We start from the raw sequence: 24728 nt of genomic DNA on the forward strand, positions 1-24728 counted from the left end.
CTGTTATTCTGTTATCCTCCTGTTCTTTATTCTCCTCCTCCTCCTCCTCCTCCTCCTCCTCTTCTTCACCCTCTTCTCCTCCTCCACCTCCGCGTCCTCCTCTTCATCTTCTCCTACCTCATATTCCTCTTTTTTCTTTCTCCTCCTCATCCTGTTCTTCCTCCTGTTCTTCCTCCTCCTTCTCCTCCTATTCTTCTTAATTTTCTTCCTGCTAGTCCTCTCCTCTTCTTCTTTCTCTTCCCCCTCACCTCCTGTCCTTCCTCCTCCTTTTTTTTTCCCAGAGAATCATAGAATGCTTTGGGTTGGAAGGGACCTTTAAAGGTCACCTAGTCCAACCCCCCTGCAATGAGCAGGGACATCTTCAACTAGATCCGGTTGCTCAGAGGCCTGTCCAACCTGACCTTGAATGCTTCCAGCCATGGGGCATCTGCCACCTCTCTGGACAACCTGTTCCAGTGTTTCACCGCCCTCGGTGCAAAAAATGTCTTCCTCATGGCCTATATATATTTCCTTCTCCTTCTTCTCCTCCTCCTCTTCTCTTCTTATTCCTGTTCCTTTTCCTGTTTCTTCTCCTCCTGTTCCTCCTCCACCTCCTCTTCTTCCTCCTCTTGCTCATTTCTCAGCGTTCTCCTCCTCCTCGTCCTGTTCCTTTTCATCCTCGTCCTGTTTTTTCCTCCTCCTGATCCTCATCTTCCTTCTTGTGTTCCTCCTTCACCTTTTCCTCCAACTTCTCCTCATCTGTTTCCTTTTGTTTCTCCTCATCCTTCTCTTGCACTTTCTCCTCGCCAGTTGTATGAGATTCAACAAGGCTCAGTGCCGGGTCCTGCACTTGGCTCAGAACAACCCCATGCAATGCTACAGGCTTGGGGAAGAGTGGCTGGGAAGCTGCCCAGCAGAAAAGGACCTGGGGGTGTTGGTCGACAGCCAGCTGAACAGGAGCCGGCAGTGTGCCCAGGTGGCCAAGAAGGCCGTTAGCTTCCTGGCTTGTGTCAGAAATAGTGTGGCCAGCAGGACTAGGGAAGTGATTGTCCCCCTGGTGAGGCCGCACCTTGAATACTGTGTTCATGTTTGGGCCCCTCACTCTCCACCTTCTTTTCTTCCTCATGCTCTTCCTTTTCCTTCTCCTCCTCCTTGTCTTTTTATCCCTCCTCCTCTTCCTCCTTATTCTTCCTCCAACTCCTCCTCCTCTTCCTTTTGCTCCTCCTCTTGTTCAGCCTGCTCCTCCTCCTCCTCTTCTTTTTCCTCCTCCTCTTCATGGTTTTCCTCTTCCTCTTTTTTTCCCTCTTGTTTTTTGTCCTCCTCCTTGTGTTCCTTCTCCTCCTTCTCCTCTTTCTCTTCTTCTTCCTCCTCCGCCTTTTTTTTCCCTTGTCCTCCTCCTGGTCTTGTTCCTCTTCGTCTTCCTTGTCTTGTTCTTCCTCTTACTTCTGTCCTACCTCCTTCTCCTCTTCCTCTTTCTTCCTCCTCCTCCTCCTCCTTCTCATCTCATTCTTCCTGTTCCTTCTGTTTTCCTTCTCCTCCTCATCTTCCTCTTTATCTTTCTCCTCCTCCTCTTCTGCCTTCTTTTCCTGTGCCTCCTCTACCTTCTGTCCTTCTGCCTCCTTTTCCTCCTTCTCTGCATCCCTTTCGTCCTGTTTTTCCACTCGTTCCTCAAGTTACTACTCCTTTTCTTCCTCTTCCTCCTCCTCTTGCCTCCTCCTCCTCTTGTCTCCTCCTCCTCTTTATCCTCCTCCTCCCCCTCTCCTCCTCCTCCTCCTCCTCCTCTTCTTACTCCTCCTCTCCTACTACTCCTGCTTTAGTGCAGGCTTTGGGCACTTCTCCCACTCGCCAGGATAGATCAAAGGTTTTCGAGAGTGGCCACGCAACGACATCAGACAGTTTCCTCAGCACTCGTGGGTGCATCCCATCAGGGCCCATGGACTTCTGTATGTCCTGTTTGCTTAAGTATTCCCTGACCTGATCAGCTTCCACCAAGGGCCCATCTTCCTTGCTCCAGCCTTTCGCCCTGGTCACTGGGACCTGGGATTCCTGAAGACTGGTCTTGCTAGTAAAGACTGAGGCAAAGGAGGCATTCGGTACCTCAGCTTCTTCCGTGTCCTGGGTAACCAGGCCCCCTGTCTCACTGAGCAATGGGCCCACATTTTCCCTCGTCTGCTTTTTGACTCCTGTGTACTTAAGAAGCTCTCCTTGCTGTCTTTGACATCCCTGGCCAGGTGCAATTCCATTTGGGCTTTAGCTTTCCTCACTTCATCCCTGGATGCTCGGACAATGTTTCCATGTTTCTCCCAGGTTACCTGTCCTTGTTCCCACCCTCTGTAAGCTTCGGGTTTGTATTAGAGTTTGGCCAGGAGCCCCTTGTTCATCCGCACAGGCCTCCTGGCTTTTTTGCCTGACTTCATATTCGTTGGGATGGTGCTCTCTCGAGCCTGGAGGAGGTGATCCTAGAATATTAACCAGCTTCGGTGGCCCTGTCCCCCTTCCCGCCAGGGCCTTATCTCGTAGGACTTTTTGCAAGCAGATCTTTGAAGAGGCCAAAGTCTGCTTTCCTGAAAGTCAGGGTTGTGAGCTTGCTTTTCACTCTCCTCCCTGCCCTCAGGATCCTCAACTCCACCATCTCATGGTCACTGCAGCTATGGCTGCCTTTAACCTTCACATCCCCAACAAGCCCCTCCTTGTTGGTGAAGATGAGGTCATGCAGAGCGCCTCTCCTCGTTGTCTCCTCTCTCACTTGGAGGAAGAAATTCTCATCAGTGCACTCCAGGAACCTCCAGGATTGCTTACAGACATAAGCTGTGTTGTCCCTCCAGCAGCTGTCGGGCTGGTTGAAGTGCCCCATGAGGTCCAGGGCCTGCAAACTTGAGGCTGCTCTTATCTGTCTGTAGAGGGCATGATCCGCTTGTTCTCCCTCGTCAGAACAGACACCCACTATACCTGTCACCTTTACCTGTCCTCTCTTTCATCCTCACCCATAAGCTCTCAGCTGGCTCCTCCTCCCTCCCCAGGCAGAGCTGCATGCACTCCAGCTGCTCTCTCACATAAAGGGCAACTCCCCCTCCTCATCTTCCCAGCCTGTCCTTCCGGACGAGCCTGTATTTCTCCATTGTAACACTCCAGCCATGGGAGCCGTCCCACCACATCTTTGTGATCCCAACAAGATCATAGCCCTGCAGCTGCACACAGATCTCTAACTCCTTGTGTTTATTCCCCATGCTGCGTGCACGCGTGCACTCGTGCACAGGCATTTTAGAGAGGCCTGCCTGCAAGCTAAGATCTCAGAGAGGCTTTGGAGGATTTCTCCATAGTGGTGTCTTGTGGGCACACCCTTGCTTACATGCAGGTGCTGGAGGTGACCCCGCTTTAGCCTCTTTTATTGATGTGCTGATCCCTTCCCATCACATCACCCCCTGCCCTTTGCTCAGCGATCCTGTCTGTCACTCCCTCGCAGGACTGCTGCTTGCTCTCTCCCTCCCTGTCCTTCTCAGTTTAAAGCCCTCCTTATGGGGTCAGCCATCCTGTTGGCGAAAACAGCTTTGCCCCACTTTTGCAGACCACAGCCACAAGAAAACCACTTGGCCTAGCGTTAAAGTAGCGAGACAATAAAGGGAAACACTACCAAACAAAAGAGAGGAAAGCGGAGTGTCAGGACAAAGGGGTGAAGGAGGGAATAGAAGGTGCAGCTGTGAACGAGCTGGGGATGCCTGGGGGTCCCAGTCAGAAGCCCTGTACCTGCTCCGTGCAGCCTGCAGCAAGACAAGAAAGCCACTTGTGTAGTCTGAGGAAGGCATGCCTTTTGGATCTGGTGACCGCTTAACTGGTCACCCTCCTGATCACGGTCAGTCTGTGCCCAAAACCGCAAGCATCCGCAGCACAGCATGACGTATCGCATGCTGTGATGGTGGGGTGGTATTTCTCCATGCAGGGGGAAAGGTCCCTTAGAGAGACTGCTGTTCTCCCCAGATTCACACACCAAAACAGACTGATGAAAATACTCTCAAGCGATACTTCTGCAAAGAAGCAGTTGTTTCCCGTGCCCTCTGGGGCCATCGCCAAAAAGCTCAATACGCTGCACAGAAATCTCCCCTGCATCATGCTGCCCAGAAGGCAAAGCACAACTTGCCGAAAAGGCCAGTCTAAACACAGAAAACACCCGACAAGCTGCGGCCCACGCACTATCAAATCACGGGCCAGTTTGTCCTCCTCTGACTCACAAGCTCCAAAAGTGTCGTCTGCAGACATACCTCTCTTCCAGGGTGCAGCACCAGCCTTAACCACTCCCTTATTCTCTAGGCAGATTCAGACAACCCAGCATGGAAAACTACAGTCAAATAACAGCAAGTTGTCTCGATTCGCCTGCGTCCTGACTTAGGGGGTAACACCCCCCCCACACACAGCCCCACACCCAAACAACCAACAGAGGAGCACACGCATAGCCACGCTTTCATAAAGACCGGAGGGCTGTATGGAGATTTCTTTCTGAACCCCCATGCAATCCTATGCCTGCCTAGTAGCATGAGGGGCTTGGATATGTGTGCATTTCCTGCTCTGGCAGTGATGGCAGTTCTGGTCCTCCTTTCGTCTGGATTTGAGCTGAGAAGGCTTCGAGGAAGGTCAGCTTTCCCATGCTCATCCGCAGTCCAGCAAAGAGCAAAAGGGTATTCCATTTGAATACGAGTCTCCTTTGTCTTTTCATGACACAGTTGGTCTGATGGGTTGGAGGTCTCCAGTTTCTGCCCAGTTCAGTCCTGGCTGGAGAATGAGAGCGAACGTTCTTGGAGGAGACCCAGGGGAGGGCACACACAGACACAGGCGGGAGCCTCCTATTGGGAGAAAACCAGGGCAAGAAAATGCAGAGGGCAAAGGCCAGCTCAGTCCCTTGAGACCATGTTGCCTCGGTTCGTAGAGCCATAGAATCATAGAATAGTTTGGGTTGGAAGGGACCTGTAAAGGTCATCTAGTCCAACCCGCCTGCAAGGAGCAGGGACATCTTCAATTAGATCAGGCTGCTCAGAGGCCCGTCACACCTGACCTTGAAGGTCCCTGGAGGGACATGGGGCGTGGATCAGGGACAGAGCTGGGAAGGGCTGTCTGGAGAAAGTCTTTGCTAAAACTGTTCAAGGACCACGAGCGCATTCAAGTGATGGAGAATGGGGAAATCCTGCATTTCTGGGGGAATTTGGGGGTCCCCAGGGTGCTGCCGAGTCCGGTCCCTGCCCCACAGTGTGTCCCCAGCACGTGTCCCCGTGTCACAGTGGCCCTCTGTGAGGTGCCACGCCCTGCAGGGAGGGTCACAATGGCTGGGCTGTAGATCTTCCTCCTGGGGCTGGTGCTGCCCCAGTTTCTCATGGCTTTTGCCCGGAGAGAGCAGTGTGTCCGTTCGGGAGATCCTGCTGCCGTGAGGAGGATGAGAGCGCTCAGAGGTGAGGGGCTGGCGGGAGGTTGGGGGCTGATGCCTGCTGGAGGCAGTGTCTGTCCCAGCCAGGTGCTGGGGGCTGCGTCCTGGTCACCTGTCACCCTGCTGCCAGGCACCTCGGAGAGGGCTCTCGCTCCATCCTCTCCCTGCCCTCCGTGGGGCAGCTGGGGACCGCTCAGAGACGACCTGGCCCAGCTGGCTCTTGTCGGGGCTGCCCAGCCCAAGCCCTCCCGGCCTCTCCTCGCAGAGCCCACGTCCATCCCCTGCCCAGCTCAGGGCCCCCACGCTGGACTCGCTCCAGTGTGTCGCTGCTGTTCTGTCACTGGGGAGCCCAGAATGGGCCCAGGCCCCCAGGGTGATCTTCCCACTGCCGCAGTGAGGGGAAGACTCCCTCCCCTCATCCCACTGACTGCCCTCTTGCCAGCACAGGCTGTTAGCGCTGGGGGAGGCCGGCAAGATCCTCACCCCTCCCTGGTGCGAAGCCCTGCAGCCAGCAAAACCGTTTCTTTCTTTTCTTCCAGCTCTCTGCCCATGCTTGGGTTCCCAGTCCAGACCTGCGCGTTCTGAGGACGGAGGCAGGGCGACGGGGACCGTCCCCGCGACCATCACTACCTTTGTGGCCGTCGGGACTTCTCTGCTAAAGCGGCTGCAAGACCATGAGGTGAGGCGGGGGTGTTGAGGGCTCCCCTCCATGCCCCTGGCTTCCCCAGGTGCCGTGGCAGAGGGGCACCTTGCCTGGGGGCACCTCTGCCCTCCTCCAGCCGCTTCGTCCCCAAGCGCCGATCCTGCCGCTCAAGCTGGACTAATACCACCACTCCCCGCTCCTTTCCCCAGGAGCTCCCAGCGCCAGGGCTCCTGCCTGTGCGAGGAGCAACGCTGTGCCCCATGGTACAGGGTGCTCGTGGCTTCCCCTCCTCGAGGCATGGTCTCATTCCCACGCCTTCCCCTTTGTCACAGTCCATTGGATCGCTCACATTTACAGGACAACATACTGTGTGATTTAAACTTTATTTCAGGAGCTCCTTAACAACACAAGAAACACACATGACAAACGGGGGCTCAATTCCCTTTTTCCCACACTAGTCTATCATGTGCATTCACTTCTGCACCAGTCAAGTCATAAGGTTTCATAACTTACAATCTGTAACTCTTAATATAACAGCTGCTGTTGGATCTGCTTCAAAAGCTTTTTGAGTAAGCTGATGTTTTATACCCTCCACCTTGGAGGCTTGGTCTATACCGTTTCCGTAAGGTAGTGGCTTCTGAGGAAAGTGCCACACAAAAGGTAATGGCTGCCGGAGACAGCAATCTGCAGGTGATAATGGCTGCATCATGGCCCTTTAGCTCTTTCTGGCCACCTGTCCTGCCTACATGGTGCTGTCGCTTTGAGCTAATGGTGCCACTCCCAGCATACACCAGGCCTTAGCTTGAGCTGGGTTAGCCCAAATGTAGGCAGGAGTTGCGTGAACAGTCACTCTTTTACCCTGGTGGAGTCGATCTCCCTGTCTGGCTCTCTGCTAGTGTCAGAGGTGCTGCAGAAGACCTTGCTCTTCCCTGTCGCTGTCCTGACCGATGCCTGCAGCTCGCCGTTCATGCCCGTGTCCCACAGATAATTATGGGGGCAGCAGGTCTCTCTCGTGGCTCCCTGGGAACGAGGGCGAAGCAAGTGCCATCACTCCCCTCTGTGGTCTGTCCCCAGGGTGACCGAGTGGAGACATATCGGGAGCTGGAGAGCGTCTTGCAAGGAGATGCCGGCTGTTTGACGAGCGGTGTCGTGAACCGCCTGATAGCAGAGGCGTCCAGGGACATGCGAGCAGCCCAGGTGAGCTTGTTCTCTTTCAAGGCCACCAAAGCAGCCTGCCTCCGCCCCTGGTTTTGGGGGAAATACAGAGTGGCGCCGAGATGTTCCTTGATTATTCAGACCCAGTGGAGGTCCTAAGGGAGAGGCTCTGGGGACTCATCATTACAGGGAATTTGGAGGGGGACGCAGAGAACTGTGCAGAGAAGCGGACTCGGGGCTGTTTCTAACTGAGCGAGAGCTGGGTTCCAGCTCAAGATTCTTTCTGCTGCCTTGAGGAAGAGCTGTGGGAACCCACCAGCCCCACAGAGAGGTCCCAGGGAGGTCTCGCGTCTGCAACAGTTTGTTCCTGGCATCTCCATGGAGAGGGAGAGGGGGCAGCGGCACAGGGCTGTGCTGGGGAAAAGCCTCCCTCATCTTGCCAGGGAACTGCTCGCCTACCCCAGGGTACAAGAGGCAGCAACCGCCCGGCCCCGAGCACAAGTGCCCCGAGGGGTCTCGCAGAGGAGACGGGGTCATTCAGCCTGTCCGAGTGCCTCAGCCTTTTTCTTGGAGTGTTTAACCTGTGACGCTTTTGCAGGGTGTGACGGGTGACGTGAAGACGGCTGCTAGTGACGTCCTGGTGGCTCTGGCCCGCTCCCACTTCCACTTTGTCATGTCCGAGCTCCAGAGCCACCTGAAGGCCATGGGGAAGGTCCCTGATGAGGTTGTGCTCCTCACCTTGGGCAAAATGGCCCGCAGCTACGGTATGGCACCCTCGGCCTCCTGATTTGGGTCGGGGTCTGTGATAACGGGGAGAAGGGATCCTCCCCCTCCCTAAATGCTCTGTGTTGAACTGGGGGACTATAGAGTTGCCGTGCCTCCTTGTTCTGTGCCAGGGCCGTCTGCCAGCTCTGCCTTACCAGCCCGATCCCAGTTCCCAAAGGGTGGGAATCCAGTGGAGAGAAACCCGCGGGGTCTCTGCCCTCCACTGTCCTCCCCATTTCCCCAAAGGGCTTCCCTGTGTCCCCCTTGGGGAAGGCAGCCCTCCCCACACCCTCTGGCATGTCCCGCATGGCCCAGCAGCCCCAGCCCTGACAGGGAGGGACCCCAGTCTCCCGTGTCTCTCAGTGACCCTCTTTTGGTCCCTCTGTCCCTGCCTTCTCTGCAGCCCTGCGGTGCATCCCCTTCGTGGGAATGACGCTGCTCGCCCTGCGCGCCATGCTGAGCCGGTGAGGAGCGGCCGGATCCTGCGTGCCGTCTGCACTGGTGAGTGTCGGCTCCTTGGCCGGGGTCCCAGGGGCGGGGGCTGGGGTGGCCTTTGATGCCTCCATGTGATCTCAGAGGGAACAGGGTGGGTGTCAGCCTGCAGCAAGGTCAGGCCTTGGTGATCCCAAACTGCTGTGAGTATGTAGAAGGAGCGGGGGAAGCCTGGGAGGTTTCTGTGGGCAGGATGCGGCAGCACTGCATGGAGGAACTCCCGGGTCCCTTCCACGACTTCTGTTCCCCTGCTTTCCTCTGGGATTAAAATCCCTGCTCTGAAAGGGCGAGTATGAGGAAGGGAAGGGAAGGGAAGGGAGGGAAGGGGGGGGGGGGGGGGAAGGGGGGGGGGGGGGGGGGGGGGGGGGGGGGGGGGGGGGGGGGGGGGGGGGGGGGGGGGGGGGGGGAAGGGAAGGGGCTGCAGTGAGCAATGCCGGAGGGGAAGGGGTCATTGAGGAGGAGAAGGTGCAATGGGGAGGAGGAGAGAAACAGTGGGGTGTTTGATTCCAGACACCTCAAGAGCACAGATTGCCCTCGGATCCAGATCTGGTCCTGGGCTGAGCCCTGCCGAGCCTGGGACTGTCCTTAAAGCAGGCTTAGGCGTGGATGCAAGGTACCGTCCCTGCTGCAGACTCTCACGTGCTCCCTTTTCCTTTCTCCTGGTGCAGTTCTGGAGCAATGGTCAAAAGGAGTCAATACGTACTTCTGCAACCGGGAGCAATGCCCCTTCCCTCGCAAGGGGGTAGCACAGTTCTGTGAAGCCATTTACCCGGTCTTCCGCTATGCAGTGGTAAATTGGCTGGAGTGCAAGGAGGAAGAGGTGAGAAGTGCTGCTTTCCACACCTGGGGCCGCAGCGGGGATGTCCACGTCGGTGGGTCTGTCTGTGCCCAGTGGGGTGTGAGCAGAGGGGCAAGGGGAGGGAGGCTCCCTGACGGGAAGCAGCCGAGTCTTGGGGCCTTTCTGCAGGGAGGGCTGGGGTGCCAGCATGGGGAAATGCTCTCTGTCCTCTGGAGTGAGCCCTTCTGCTGCTGGGCAGAAGGGAAAGGGAAACCCCACGCAGTGGGAAGGGCAGACTGGTGTCCAGGGGATGCTGAGCACTAGGCAGACCTTCAGCCCTCCAAGCAGAGTCTCTCCCTTCCCTCTTCAGGACAAGCAGGCTGTCCTGGGGGCGGTGGCTGCCATGATGGGGGTCCTTCTGCATGAGGAGCAGCACCGAGAGCATGCCTGGGAGCAGCTCCTCTGGCTCGTGCACCAGTATCAGGAGGTCCGAGACACTTCCCGGGTCACCAAGGTGAGGTGTTGCGCAGGGCCGGCATGGCCGCTGGAGTGGGTCCTTGTGAGTGGCAGGAAGCACTGGGGAGCTGTGGGGTGCCAGGAGGAGCTGGGAAGCCCTTAGAGAAGGAACAGGGAGAGCAGAGGAGGCCTGGGGCTTCCCAGGCTCTTTGGGCAAGAAAAGAGAAACCCGGGGTGGGCAGGAGGGAGGCAAGTGTCCCTGGAGCTCATCTTCTCAGGAAGGGAGGCATTACCACTTCCCTGGGGCTCCGTGGGTGGGAAGAGCTTTGTCTTAATGCCCAGGGCCATGTCGAGTCCTGTCCAGTGAGGGGCGAGGTCTGATGAGTGGGAAGTGCCGGGAAACTGAGTTGTCAACACCGGGCTCTGTTCAGAGGAAAGAAACCCTCCCGATGCTGCTCTGAGGGGAGAGCAAACACGATGCCCCATGCAGGAGGGTTTGGGGTTTTCCCTTGGAGCTGGTGTCAGGGACTCTCCTTATGCCAGATGTGCTGGGTTTCTCCCTTCCCAAGAGCCTTTAGGTGGCTTTAGCCTTCTCTTCCTCCCCCGTTCTCTTGTAGAGTCTCAGCTATGTCCTGGAGATGCTGGAGGGTGTTCAGACCCCAATCCCAAAGGGCATGGCTCTCGCCATCAGCACCGCTGTGCACCGCCAGGTAAGGGGAGCCTGCACCCTGCCACTGGCCTGGGGCCCACACATGTGATTGCCATGGAGGGGAAAGACCTGCCTCCTGGCAGGGCAGGGCAGGGCAGGGCAGGGCATGGCATCCCTCCGCCGGGAGCTTCCTGCAGGCCAGGAGCACACCAGGATTTGTGATCCAGGTGCCACCTTAAGGCTGCAGGAGGCCTGATCCTGGCTGTTTGGAACGGGCCCGCGGGGCAGCCTGGTTCCCACAGCGATTTCCCTCTCGGCCAAGTTCCAGGAGGTCTCTGGAGCGCCGGCACCCTAAGGGCAGCCTTTCAATGCTGCTCAGCCTCAGCTCCTGGGCAGCCTGGGCTGCTGCAAACCTCTGTGTGTGCCCGGGGCCATTGTGGGGTGGGCTGGGTTTTGGCTGTGGGTCCCATGCCCAGCGTACCCAGGGAGAGGAGAATGGAAAGCACCGTTTCTTTCCAGTCCGTCTCAACACTGATGCGACTTTCTCTAAAACGGACCTTGTTCCCACAGCTCTCTGACGTGACCAAGGAGCCTGGCCCGGCCCATAAGGCAGTGCTGTCCCACTGCATGGTGCTGCAGGGTAAGGAGAGGAGGCTGGGCGATGCCCTGCTGTGCCGTGGCAGCTCTCTCCCTGTCCTTGGCCGTCGGGGGCAGCTGCCTGCTAATGCAGAATGCGATTTCTTCCCCACAGCACGAAGCTGCCCCGAAGAGGCAGTTGTGTTTCTGCACTGCCAGCTGAGCGGTGGGAGCGAGGCAGGTCGCGTGGCAGCCCTGGGCCTGCTGGGAGCGCTGGCCCACTCTGACGGTCAGTGCCACGGACCAGGGACACAAGGCAGGGGTTGGGGCTGCTGGGCTGAGAGCAGAAACGGGCTGAAAGTGGTGCACATGCACCCAACAGGAGCTGCAAAGAGTTGGTCAACCAGCCGAGCTGACGCCCCGCGACAGGGCTTGAGCTCTCCCTCGGCAGTGAGAAATGGCGGCACACCAGGGATGATGCTCCTGGCTCAGTAACATGGGCAGGCTGGTGGGCGGGCGGGCGGGCAGCTGGGCTGGTGTGCACAGGAGCTGCTTGTACCCATGCCGTTTCTCTCGTCCTCTGTGTTACCATAGCTTTCAGTCCCTATAAAATAGCCGTACCTCTAGAAACGGAGTTGCTGTGGCTACGCCGCTGCCTCCTGTGAAGTCAGAGTCAGGACACGCTTTTCTGTCCCGTTGGTGTGTGAAAAACTTGGAAGCTTCATGGGATCCCTTCTGCAATCAGGGCTCTGCCTGAAGGCACACCTCTCCCTATCTCTTCCAGCACCTGCGATGAGAGAGAAGCTGCCCCAGGTGGTGGAGGCCGTGCGCTCAGTGTGCAACGACCCCAGTGCCCAGGTGAGCTGGTTTGGGCAGGGACAGTGCCGCCAGGGGAGGCAGAGAAACCCTTTCCCTCGGGGCAGAGCTGGGGTGCCTGGGGAAGCGCCGGCGCGTTGCCCAGGCGGTGGGTGATGGCTCCTCCCTGGGGAGAGCTGGCAGAGTGGGGCGGGGAGGTCACTGTGCTCTATGGGGCAAACGCCCGTCCAGCCTGGTGCTAAAGCCCAGCCCTGACACCAGGACCAAAAGCTTCTGCCACGCCCTCATCATCTCTCCATGAACCACAAAGGCTGCCCCCAAGCAAACCCTTTGGGTTTTGACCAGGAGGGTCATAACCACACTCTCCCCTGGCAGGTGCGGAGGGCAGTTCTGGAGTTCATCAGGGAGCTGCTCAGCTCCGGCTCCCAGAGCTGCTGGGCATGGGATGTGGTGGGGCACATCTTCACGGAGTTCAGCCGGGCCTCGGGCAGACTGGTAAGAGCCTGCTTCTGCAGGCATCCTTGGCCATGGAGAGCTCCGCGCTGCAGGGCCATCAGCGCTGGCACTGCCATCATAGCAGCCTCCAAACGGCCGTTTCTCGTGGGTGTCTGTGCTGATGTTGGTGGAGATGTCAGTGGATGACGTGGGTTTACACCTGGGCGTGCCACCCGGGACTGCGGGGCTGCGTGCACCCACGGGCTGAGCTGTGCCCACAGGTGCCTTCAGCAAAGCCGCCTTGCGAAGGGAAAGGCTTGTAGGGACAGGACATCCTCCATCCTTAAATGCTGATGGACAATCAGCAAAACACAGCCAGTGCAGACAGGTGGGCCTGGCAAGAGGAGCTTTCTGTGGTGTTCTTGTGCTCTGGCCCTCCAAAGCACACCCTGCCCATCCAATAACAGTCTGGGGGCCCGCATCCCTTCTGGCAAGGGGACAGGCCATTTAGCAGTCCCTTCGGTGAGCATTTCCAGCTGGGCGCCCAGGAGATGAAAGCTGGGGATGGCCGAGCCTCCCGCTGACTTGCCCGCGGATCTTCCCTGTGGCCGGAGCTTCCCTCTAGCTGGGAGATCCGTGTGCGTCGCTTTGCTCTGAGGCTCGGGGAGGCTCTGCTTTGGGAGCAGGGCAAAGCAAAAGGCTTCTGCGTGCTCCTCCGCATCCGTTGGGCTGGGTGTGCTGCCGCCAAGGCTGGCACCGAGCACAGCCCTGCTGAAGGGCACGTTCCTCACCTCTGCTTTGGTGGCACGACAGCAGCATTTGGGCCCCAGGGGACCGTGCAGACAAACAGTGGTGCTCTCTGCTCCCAGGCTGCCCAGTCCTTTCCAGGGCCTGGGACCTGGTCCTCGAGCTGGGTCCAGCTGTGCTTGTCCTCCTCCAGGAGGTCAGTGCTCCCGGGAGGCAGGCACAGGAGCAACAGGAGCACTGGTGAGTTGTGCCTGAGCCTCGTCAGTCGGGAGCTGAGAGTAACGGGGGTTTTGCCAACTCTGTCTTACAGGTGGCAGGAGGCCTTTTTGCCTGGGAAACCCAGGAGGATGGAGCTCTTCGAGCCCTGTGCGTGGACATCCTGGGCTCGCTGGATGTCTCTCGGAGGGGGATGACCAAAGTAAGTTGCCCTCTGCCCTGCTGCTGTGCCCACTTCTTGCCTTCAGGACATTCTTCCTCGTGCTCCCCCACGCCCTGAACCTCTCCCCTCATGTGCGCTGAAGCGCACAAGGCTCAGGGAAACGCAGACCATCCTTTTCGTCTTCGAGCTCAGTGGCAATGCCAATGTGGCGAATTGCCCGGTTCTTCTCTGCAGCTCCTGTGGCCGAGGCTGCTGCAGTATGTGCTGCCAGCCCAGTACAGTGGCATGCTGATCCCGCTCTCCCGCTGTCTCCGAGCCCTGGTTGAGAGACGGGAGAAAGCCGGGTGCAAGGAAGGAGAGGAGGAGCCTGATGCCATGGACTCCCAGAAGCAAGGTAGGAACCCCAGTGAGTGCTGCTGGGTTTGGCCAGGGATCGGGCCAGTCTGCGTCTCCCTGCGACCCACCCGCCCTGAGCAGGAGCCCAGGAAAACCAAAGGGCAGAGACAGGCTCTGCTGCTGGGCACGAGGGGCTCTGCCTGCATTGCCTCTTGCCCGGCGCAGAGGCCTGGCTCTCCTGCTCGCAGTGCTCTCCTGGTGAGCCGGGGCTCGTTCCTGGCCATGCTGGAGCTGTCTTCACCTCATGCTGGGCAGCCCTGCAGAGCCCCCAGGCCAGCGCTGTTGCAGCGCAGTTGCTCTCAGCCCTCAGCCCTGTGCGGGCACATCGGACGTGCGAGGGGCAGGGCATGGCGGGGGCTAGTCGGCTCACCCAGCCTTTCTTCCTCCCCACAGCCTGCCTGCCGGCTCCCCAGGCCCTGTTGGCTCGACTGCTGGTGAGTAGCAAAGAGCTTTTCTGGCCAGGCATGGTGGGAGAGCCCGGGGCAGAGATGCTGTTGAGGCCAGTGCTGGGAGCCCCCGAGGAGGAGGCAGCATGCCCAAGCCATCCCCGAGCCCATCGGGGATCCCACTCCTTTCTCGGGGCCGGCAGCACCCTGGGTGAAGCCATCGGCTGCCCACTGCCGGCTGAGCGGCGCCAAGCTCTCTCCCTCTTTCCTGGGAGAAGCTGTGGCTCTGGCGGCAGGAGCAACCCTTCTCTCCCGCCCTTGCCTAGGTGGTGGCGGCGGCTCCTTACACGAGTGGCGAACGCGCAGTCGCTGCCTTGCAGCTGCTGCAGGCCCTCCACGGCAGGGTCCACAGAGCTTTGGGGGCAGCATGGGCGACCGAGGTCCCCCTCCTGCTGCAGTACCTGGAAGGTAAAGTGTGGGTGGGGAGGGAGAGGCTGGAGGGGGGAGGGGAGGCAGGAAAATGCAGCTGCCCAGCATCACCAGCAAATTGTCCACAGTTCCCCAGCACTTGCTTTGCTGCTTTTCCCCTTCCAGGGAGCCCGTGCCGAGGCTGGAGGCAGCCATCCCCCGGCATCGATTCGGCCCAGGGAATGGACAAGGCCATTGATGTCCCCTAGGAGGGCAGGGCTTGGTGGCACCCAAGGATGGTGTTTGGGGGAGGGATGGGACTGGTGCTCCTGGAGGGGGTGCAGCCCCTGGCTTTGGAGGACCAGGTCCCCAGGCCAGGCCAGGTTTGCAGCAGCCGTCCTTGGCAATAGCCTGGGAGAAGGGCTGCAAGTGGGCAAAAAGCAGTTGGTCATTAAGGAGAAAATGTGTGTTGCTGATGCGTGCTGGGACTCAGTGGTCAGAGTTGTTCTGGGAGCTGCAGTCAAGCAGTGGGGATCAGCCACAGTCAGTGCGTCCTTCCCCAACGTGAATCAATGCCTCTGACAAATGCCCCTGGGATCTGCCCTGTGTCTTTGGCCTCGCAAGGGCTTTGCCGTAGGCCCTTTCTAGGCTGATGGCCTGGGGCTTTTGGGAGGTCTGACTGCAGAGGAGACCACCGGGCTCGTCTTTGGTGTGAGCTTAAATAGCCGTGAGAGCTTTTGCTTCCTCTTGCTTTCTAGGAAAAACTGAGAGCTCCCTGGACTCTGCCGAGTGGGAACACCGTGTACTTAAGGTACGGCATCCTTGGGGGGGGGGGGTCACAAATAGAGGGGGAGAAGAGGGAGCAAAGTTGTGGGAGGAAGCTTGGGGCTGCCTGTGTAGGCACCAGGAGCTGGGGGCACCTCCTGAGCACCCTGCGCCTCCCCCCACAGTAGGTGCCTGCCCGCTCCGAGGAGCTGCTGTCTGCACACGTGCCACGGCGGATGGCTAATGCCCTCTAACGCTGTGACATGTGCCTTAGCAATGCTTCCTCCTGTACATCCAGCATACCGGGGGGTCTCACAAGAGGTGTTAGGAGAAGAGGGAAGCTGGCAAAAAGAGGGTTGGGTGGGGTATGGGAAGACAGTGCCGTTCCCAAGCGTGGAAAGGGCCCTGGCCAAGGTCAGCGGAACACTCGCTTCCTCTCCTGTTCACCCCAGTTCCTGCAAGCGTCACTGGAGCCCATCGAGGACAAGGCCTGGACCCTAGGCCTGAGCCAGGAGCTGAGCCAGCAGCTGGGCAGCTCTGCTGCCGGCTCCTGGGAGAAGGTGTGTCTCCTGCCCCGTGCCGGGGCCAGGGCTGGCGCCGGTGCTCTGCCCACGCAAGCGGTTTTCACTGCTTCCCCTTCCCTCGCCCCCAAAAGGCGCTTCCCCCCGGGCTGCCGCAGCGGCTGGCTACAGCCTGGCACTGCGGCCGGCCTTGCCTGCTCCCGGGGGTGGCCGGGTCCATCTGGGGCCAGCCCTCTCCTGACAGGTCGGGCCGTGACTGCATCTCGGGCTCGGCCTCTTCTCTTTCAGTTTTTCCTCTACAAGGCTCTTGGGACGACGCTGGCAGCTTGTCGGGACCTCAGACACGTCCAAGGGCAGGTGCTGAGGTTCCTCCAGGAGACAAACCCTGTGGAGCTGTCGGAGGCCCAGGTGAGGTGATGCTCACGTCCTGAGCATCCCCTGCCTGTTCCTGGGGGAGAGGGAGGGCTGCTCCTGGCCCTGCTCCAGACCTCCTTGATTTCCCCGTTGCTGCCGTTTCCCCCTTGCTGCAACATCCTGCCTGGCCGTTGTCGCTGGCCACGGCTGAGTGCCTGGGCTGGAACCGACTCCCCGTTTCTCTGTGGTTGCAGGGAATGATTTCTGTTGTGTCCCACGCTGCCGAGAGACACTTCCACCTGGTCTTGGACACGATGACTATGTTCTCTGCTGCCTTCACCAGAGGCTGGTTCTATCAGACTTCCATGGGATGGAAGGTAAAGGATCCAGGCTTGTGCTGTTTGGCTTTCCTTGTTTGGCTTATTTCCACTTGTACACCTGCAGCAGCCGAAGCATGGCAGCTGCCTTTAGATTAGCCCTCTTGTAAGAGCTACCCGAGACCTGTGTTTCAGAGGGGACGTCCTGGCCTTGGGACCCCTGAGGTGTCTTTGGAAAGGATGGGGTTTGACACCTGATGGATCAGAGGCAGCCAGCTGGGGCAGCTGCAGCAGTTGCTTGCTTGCAGCCCCGTTGCCCCCGACTTAACTTCAGCAGGAGCTGGCGACAAGGGGGTGGGCACTCTGCCCCTTCCTCAAAGCTGAGGGCTTGGAGCAGGAGCCTTGGGAGGTCTCGCTGGCTCTGCTCCCCACCTGGGGGCTGTGGGGACGCCTTTCTGGGCAGGGCAGGGCAGGGCAGGGCAGGGCAGGGCCCTGCAGAGAGAGCAGTACAGCCTGGCCTGGGGAGGTGAGCAGACTGGGCTCATCTGCACCGCTGACCCGCACAGCTTGCGCGTCTCTGAGCAGGACCATGACAGGCTATGTCAGATACCTTTCCACAGAAAGGCTCCAGACAGCTCTCCGACCTCCCAAATCAGTGGTAAAAGAGCCAGCAGTGGGTGCGATGCTGGCTGCACCTGCTCCCCATCCCCATGCGAGAACCCAGGCTGCGGGATGGGAACAGCTGCCGGCCCCAGAGCTCGCAGCTCAAGGAGTGGCTTGGGGAGCTGCTGGGAGGTGCCCAGGGAAACAAGGAGCTGGTGAGGGTGTGGGGCAGGGCCTGCTGCAGGAGCCCACAGCAGTCCCGGGGCTGACGTCTTGGGGCATCTCTGTTGACAACAGGTACAGCGGCGGCAGAAGACAGAGAGAGACCAGGCCATTCGCGCTGCTCTCATGCGCACCTACAGCGGCATTGCGCTGCATGCCCCCAAGGAGCAGCTGCTGACCCGTGTGGATAAAGAAATCATGGGCAACATCCTGCGGCTCTCCAGAGCCAAACAGAGGGTAGGAGTATGGGGCGCGCAGGGCAGGGATGCCTGGGTGCCCCAGCTCCAGCCCCTCGGGGCTGGGGTGTACCGAGATGGATGGTCTCTTTGTAAAGATCTCCCAAGGAAGGGTTTGTCCTCAACGTCCAGATCCAAGCCCGCTGTGGGTTCCCCACACCCATGCTCCTCTTCCACCTCTCAGCCCTTCAAAGAGTTCAAGGGGTGCTTTGCTCTCTTTGGCCTCAGGACTTGCACCTCAAGCTCGCCCTGGTGCAGAGCATCACCGAGGTCAGCTGTGCCATCCAGGCTGTGGGCGACTGCGGCAGCTTTGAGCTCTCCTTAAAGCAGGAGGCGACGCGGACCCTGCTGGTGAGTGCTCGTAGCTGGGGCAGTCCCACAGGGGAGTTTTGGGCTGTGCCATCCGACTGGTTTCCCCAGAGGCACGACAGTCTCTTGGCTTCATGCGAGCTCCTGGAGCTGTGTCCCAAGCTGGTGGGGCCCTTGGGTGCTGGTGCTGGGTGGCTGTGGCTGAGGAGCAGGGTCCCTCCTGCAGTGCCTTTGGGGAGCCGTGGGCGTGACGGGGCAGTGTCTGCCCAGGCCTGGCAGCAGAGCCTGTCGCTGGGGGAGGCGGGAGGGCTGTCCCATGTCCCTGCCCGCTGCCAACTCTGCCCTTGTCTCTCTGGGACTTGCAGGACTGGATAAAGGGGGAGCCCTGGGACTCCCTGGTGTATGGAGTGTTTCACGCCCTGGAGAAGTTGAGGTGAGGTCTGTTCCCCAGGCTCTGGGACTCCCAGTGTGCCCACTTGAGCCCCTTGAGCATGGGGCCGGGAGCTGCTGGGGCTGTAGAGTGGGAGGGTGCTCCCCATTTCGGGTGTCTCCCAAAGGAAGGAGCCCCAGGAGTTCCTTAACCTGGGGGTGGGGGGGTCGCCTGCTGCTTGGGAGGAGGCAGGAATTGCTAAAGCTGCAGGCAGCGCTCACTGGCATAGGCTGGGGTGTTGGATTGGGGGTCCTCGATTAGGAGGAACCCACTTGTGGTTTAAGCCACTCTGGAGAGGGCTAGGAAATCCCCTTTCTGTTTTCTCTTCCTTTGTCCTCCGGCCAGCAAGCTGAGGCCACCTCTGAGCAGGGAGGAAAACCGCAAGCTGCTGGCAGTGTGCTGCCAGAGTGTCTTGTCCTATCCTTCCGAGGAGCGGATGAAAAAGGGAAGGAAGACAGTGAGGGCAGCTGTGAACATGCAGGTACCCACCGGCCAGTGCCTGCCCCCTCTGGCTCAGGATCCCCCCTCAGTGCACCCTGGCAGCCCCCATGCTGCAGAACCTCAGCTCTCCTTTGCTGCTTTTAGCTTCTGCACAGAAGAGGCATGGAAGATCTGGGCCAGCTCACAGAAAGCCTTCTGGAGGCAGAGGCGACCTGCTTTGACGACGTGGTCCACGTGAGTAGCCATGGGGCAACAGGGAAAGTGTTGCGGGGGCAGAGAATGGAGGCCTTAGCGGGTGATAGGAGGTGGACACCTTTCCTACAGGAAAGTGGGGCTTTGGCTCCTTGCTCTGAGGCTGAGCTGGGGGACAGGAGCGCCCGGCCACTGCAGCCTCAGGACAGGCAGAGAAGTGGGCCCTGATGGAGGGAAAGCCAAGAGCCAGCCCTGAGCTGGGCAAGAGCAGCCTGGGGGAAGGCCAGAGTGGGGAGACACCGGCAGGGAAGCAAAACCTGGCTCAGGGCAGAGGCAGCTGGAGGGAGTGAGGCGGTGAAGGCTGCAGTGCCAGTGCTTGGTGGGACTGGGCACCGTGCCGGGAAGGGGCCAGAGAAGGAGGGAGAGGGAGGGGGATCTCAGGGAGAGAAAGATTCCTGTTGCGAGAGAGATGCACCCTCCCCCAGGTCCTGAAGGGCTGGCTCACCTCAGCCAAAGAATGGGAGCGGGAGAGAGCCCTGCGGGTTTGCGCCCATGTGCTGGGCGCTTGCAAGGAGCGATTTGAGCTCACGGTGAGTAGGGACCCCCCACGTGCCCTGGGGCCCCATTCCCCCCATTCATGGCCCCGGAAAGGAGCCCTGCCCGGCTGGGTGCTGGGTTTCGGGGCTCCTGGGATTATGGGGCAGCCCTTCTGCCTGCCCCTCTGCCCGGTTGCTGCTCAGGGAGCAGGATGGGCAGTAGAGGCGAGCGGGTGCTGGGGCTGCCTGCGACCCTTTTCCTGCTGCTCTCCCCTGCAGAGAGGATGTCCTTGCAAGCAGTTTGGCTTCCTGGTGGGACTGCTGGGGTCTCTGACCAGCGACTGCCTGGCCACGTCCCAGCAGAGGGCATGGCTCTGCCTTGGCTACCTTCTCCAAATGCAAGGTGAGGAGAGCGGGCGCTTCCCAGCCTTGCTCAGCCTGATCCTCCCTCCCTTCCTGGCCTGGCACCACCGGGGTCCCGCGGGGGCAGGCCCCGTCCCCAGGAGGGAAGGGTGCTCGGCTGGTTTTGTGCCCCCACCCTGTTAGCCCTCTGCCACCCCAGCCATCTCAGGAAGGATCCCTGGGAGAGGCTTGCTGAGTGCCACCTCCCTGGGCTGTCGGTGAGGTTGGGTGGTCAGGGCCATCTCTCACTGCTCTCTGAGAGCAGGACATTGTCACCAGTGCTGGGGACTGTCCCCCTCCACGGCTGTCCCCCTCCACGTTCCAGGAGAGACAGAGGGTGGTCAGACAACTTGCTCGGATCAGGTCCCTGACATTTCAGAGGGTGCCTTCCCCCTCGCTCCCTGCCTTCAGCCTGGAGAGACAGGCAGCTACCCAGGCACTCTCCAAACTCATGCCTGCCAGGGAAGAAATCTCCTGCCCAGCACAAGAGAGGAAACCAATTTGCTGCCCAGAGCAAACTGGGCAGGGAGGAGGGATCTGAGCTGCAGGCCCGGAACGTGCTGCAAAGGGGTTGTGTTTGAACCCTTTCCTCTGCAGGCAGCAAGGTCTGCTGCCTGTGCTGACGAAGTCACGGGGAGGTTTCCTGCCTCCCAGAGATGATGCTGGCCTGTGCGGCAATAGGGGACGCAGCTGCTAGGAGCAGAGGCTGCTGAAACCCTGAAGGCCCAGCAAATGGTTTGAGGAGGAAGAGGGCTCTTTCCAGCCTGGGATTTGTCAGCTATTTCTCGGCCTCGGGAAATCCTGCTGCCCCAAGTACAGGAGGGCCCTGGGTTTCCCTGTGGCCTTCACTGCCACCACTTGGCTTCTCCTTTATTGGTATCTGGGGCCAGAGGCTGGGTTTCTGTAGACGTGACTCCTCTTTTCTCCTGGTGTTTGTTCCAGCCAAGACCATGAAGGTGGTGCCTCAGGCACATGAGATCAGGTGCCTTTGTGAGGAGCTGAACAGCCCAGACACCGAGACTCTGCTGGAGACAGGCACCAAAATAGCAAAGGTAACTGGGCCCAAAACACAGGGGTGGGGGCCCAGCTCCTGGGCTCCTGCACGTCTCCCTGCTCCCCTCCAGAGTCTCTCTCTGTCTCCAGAGCGAGCTGTCCAGGACAGCTGTTGTGAGCAAGTAGCAAGAAGCTTTGAGACAAGACTGTCCTTTAGGCACGCTGGAGCAGATACCGTGATGTGCGTGTTTGCGCGCACGTGTGTGTGTGTGTGTGTGAGTGCTCTTGTCAGAATACAAATTTGGTATATAAGCCAACAACGTGGGGGGAGACACTTCCAAATCGGTTAGCTGCATCAGATGTAAACAGCACTGTATGCACAGCAGGAGGGTCAAGTGATTGCCCCCTCCATGACTGACGAACTCACAGCCCCCGTCAAGTTGCCTTTCCTTTCCGAATTGCTGGAGCAGAGCTGTGACGCCGTCTCTCCTGTTCCTGACTTCTCTCCAGGCTGTTTGCAAATGCATCCCTCCAGCACAGGCTACGGACTTTCTGACTGCCGTGCTGGACAGCTTGCTGCATGTCACACCCACACGTGCAAAAGCAGTGCGGAAGTGGGTGTTTGTCTTCCTGGTGGAATGCAGAAAGGAAATACTCCAGGAGGTAAGGGAGACCTTTTCTTCCATTTGACTTTGTCTTTTCTCCTGTTGGCTGTTGCACTAGCCCCTGTGCAGTTGGCAGGGGCTCAAGAAACACCGCCTGTCTGCCCAGCCAAGGGGCTACTGATGGTCTGAGTCGTGCATTAGCACCTGCTGCTGGCGTCTGCTCCAGCTGGTGACAAGGATCCTTGGGGCACTTCTTGCCCAAACTCTCCCGTTGGTCCAGGTCCTTCCCAGGAGTGAGGCACTGGGAGGCACCAACCTTGCCATTCCTCCCCTTCCTCTGGGGTCACTGTCAGTCCTGCCTGCCCTGGGACACACTTCACCCTGCTCTTTCTTCACGGGTCTCCAGTTCCCTCTACTCTGAGTTTTGCTGGGCACGCTAGGTTTTCCACAGGCTGGATACTTGTTCATTGCTCTCATTGCTTGCCCCGACTGGGGTGTTACCCAGGCTGCGAGGTGCCCTTCCTTGAGCCACCAGTTGCTGACCGTTTGTAGCCTGGGAGCCTCTGGCCTCGTGCTGTGCCTGCCCTTCCAAGGCTCCTGTTCTCCTCCTCCGCTCGCACTCTGCTGCGCTCCACTTGGGCTCTAGGGCCACCAGTGGCTCGCGCAGCCCGGACTAACTCAGTGGCTGCCCGCCGCTGACAGATGTCGGTCACAGTGATGGCAACCGTGGGTGGCAGCCCAGAGGATGGCGCCCAGCTGAGCTAAAGCTCACCCAGCCGTTAGGCCGCTGCTGTTACGGCCAGGGCAGGGTGTCCCTGTGCCGTCCCTGCAGAGCCCGCGGCCGCTCTGGGCAGCGGGAGCGCTGCATCCATGGGCTGTGGGGTCACCCCTTGCTGCTTCCCCAGGTGCAGAGCAGGTTGTGTCTGCACCACGGGCCAGAGGTAGGCAGCTGTGGGAGAAGCTGGGATCTTCACGGGACGAGGGACCTGGCTGCCTCTTTGTCCGTATCATGGCCACAGCTTCTAGCTGTGAAAGGCTCAAACAAACACCCCTTCCTTCAGGGGAAGATCCTCTGTATGGGGCAGGGGATGGTGCTTTCAGAAAGGAGGGTAGAGGCAAGGAAAAGTGTCCCTGGAGAACTGGGTTCCTCTGGAAGGAGTCACGTGCCCTTGCAGAGGCCCTGCAAGGCATCTTCAGGGTCTCAAAAAGTGTGTTTGCTTTTCGCCTTGCATTGCTACAGGCACATGGGGAGAGTTATTCAAGCGTTGGGTGTGAAATGTGTCCATGTCCTCCATGTGCACACAGGGCACACAGCTGCTCATACGGTTGGGCCCAGGCACATACGGTGACTGAGGCTCTGCGTGTGTGTGCATGCGTGCGTGCGTGTGTGCGTGCGTGTGCACAATTGCCAAGAGCACACTCAGCTTCAGACGTGAGCCAGGGTCAGGCAGGGTGGAAGGGGTGAGGTTTCGAGCTACATCTGGACTCTGTGTCAAGGGAGCAGGCATTGCTCGTGTGCTGAATGACTGTGTCTGGGCCCTGCAGGAGCGGGTAAAGGATGCACCGAGCCCTTCTTTCTCCTCTTCTTCCATTCAGGTGCCAAAAATCCTCAACACCCTTTACGCCTACATGCAGCAGAGCACCCACAGGCCCTTCCTGCTCCGTGCAGTGTTTCTCCTTGTCCAGTTTCACCAGGAGCCCGTGATCAGCAGTCTCCTCCAGAAAGGTCTGCCCATGGACAGGTACGTGCACTACCCACTTCCCCACTGTAGTCAAAGAGAGACCCTGCAGCTTGCTTGCACTGGGGGGGCCCGGATGAGAAGCAGGTCTTCTTCTTCTGCCTGAACAGTCTGGAGTGTTGCAAGACTGCGTGCTTGTGTCGCTGCCGAGAGTGGGGCGTTGTAAGCCCCACGGCAGATGAGGAGGTTTGAGGGCACTGCAGGACTGCGAGGATATGGGCTCAGGGGTGAACGTCTCTCCCCTTGCAGTGACACGGTGGAGCTGTGGAGGAGCCTGGGGAGAAGCATCTTTGGGATTCAGATCCTGAGGTGCTTAGTGGAGAAACTAAACAGGGCAGGAAACAACCGCCTGAGGACTGACTCCTCCACTTGTGAGCGGCACAACCGTCAGACTGCTCTGGAGACTCTGACGGTACGTTCAACGGCAGACACCTTTCTGCAGCTTTGCATCCGCTTTCCAAATCATACTTCAGCACAAGGGAGTCGGGTGCCCTTTGCGGATGGCACCCGTGGAGACTCCCAGGGCGCTGTGCTGGGCCGGCCTCAAGGAGCGTGGGGAGCCGGGACAGTTTTGTGCTCCTGAGCCACAAGGCTGACACAGAAGTGATAACTGCAGACAGTAAACCCCCCGCCCCAGGCAGGCGGGGGAACCAGGCTGGTGGGAAACGGCCTCACCTGAACAGATGGTTCTCGGTCATGTTTCTCTGCAGATCACCCGTGCCATCTCCGAGGTGGTGCTTGCCCTGAGCAGCACGGAGGAGCTCAGGCAACTGCTTCCCCACCTCCTTCCCAGCCTCCTGAGGTGGGCCAGTGAAACGCTGGGCGAGGAGAGGCTGCTTTCCCCCATGAGCAGCTGGAGACAACTGTTCCTCGAGGGCCAGGTGCTTGAGGAGAAGCCGTGCAGGTAAGGAGCCAAAAGGGCAGATGGAGGGGCTGGCTTCAGTTCCCCTCGCCAAGGCATGTGCCTTTGTGGGGCTGAGGGAGTGCTTCGCCTGCCCCGCTTCCTAGATGTGGAAACGGGTCATCGTGGTTGGTTTTACTTCTGTTCCTTCATGGAGAAACTCCAGCTCCCAGGCAGGAAGGCCTTACGCAGCTCGTACTGCGGACAGCTGTCATCTTGCCTCCTGCATACCCTTGCATGCACAATAGCACTGCACTCCCTCAACGGACCCCTGCTGGGAGCAGTGGCTCTCGCAGCCACTCGTGTCATTCTTTGCAAAACGCTGGTGGGAAGAGCTATTAGGTGTTGCCTTGGTTGATATCTAGCATGGAGTCAGTCTAGGGGCGTGGGTTTTCTTCCGCTTCAGTGGGTTTGGGGCATGACGAAAATGCCAGTGTTGTTAGCTGCAGTCTTGAAGGCTATGAAGCATCATTTCAGGGGTATGTAGCTCTGCTAAAGAGAAGCCTTCCCCTAACCTGCTGTGATTTGAGATTTCTTGGGGTTTGTGGTGGTGGTGATATTTTGATTTGGTTTGTTTGATTGTGTTTGTTTATTTTGTGTTTTGTTGCTTTTGCCAGGATTTTCCTTTCAGCTCTAGAGTTGGTGCTAGGCAAATGCATGGCGCAGAAATGGATGCGGCTGCTCGTGAATCA

The 24728-nt window shown here is 59.0% G+C and overlaps 1 protein-coding gene across 1 annotated transcript; it reads left to right on the forward strand.

Annotated features, from left to right (window-relative positions):
- The first annotated feature begins 5398 nt into the window (after positions 1 to 5398).
- LOC127029018 (maestro heat-like repeat-containing protein family member 2B) lies at positions 5399 to 20977 on the forward strand. Its single transcript, XM_050914689.1, is given in 30 exon segments — positions 5399 to 5414; positions 5929 to 6068; positions 7107 to 7229; positions 7786 to 7951; positions 8356 to 8412; positions 8415 to 8453; positions 9113 to 9264; positions 9593 to 9736; positions 10296 to 10388; positions 10898 to 10967; positions 11079 to 11192; positions 11688 to 11761; positions 12095 to 12214; positions 13212 to 13319; positions 13515 to 13674; positions 14070 to 14110; positions 14389 to 14530; positions 15229 to 15281; positions 15688 to 15795; positions 16045 to 16164; positions 16365 to 16487; positions 17328 to 17489; positions 17717 to 17839; positions 18163 to 18230; positions 18573 to 18708; positions 18813 to 18902; positions 19346 to 19450; positions 19676 to 19799; positions 20741 to 20850; positions 20942 to 20977. Coding segments are annotated over 30 exon segments (3117 nt in total).
- Positions 20978 to 24728: the final 3751 nt, after the last annotated feature.

The sequence above is a fragment of the Gymnogyps californianus genome, unplaced genomic scaffold, assembly GCF_018139145.2.
Source record: "Gymnogyps californianus isolate 813 unplaced genomic scaffold, ASM1813914v2 HiC_scaffold_62, whole genome shotgun sequence".
Taxonomy (NCBI): Eukaryota; Metazoa; Chordata; class Aves; order Accipitriformes; family Cathartidae; genus Gymnogyps; species Gymnogyps californianus.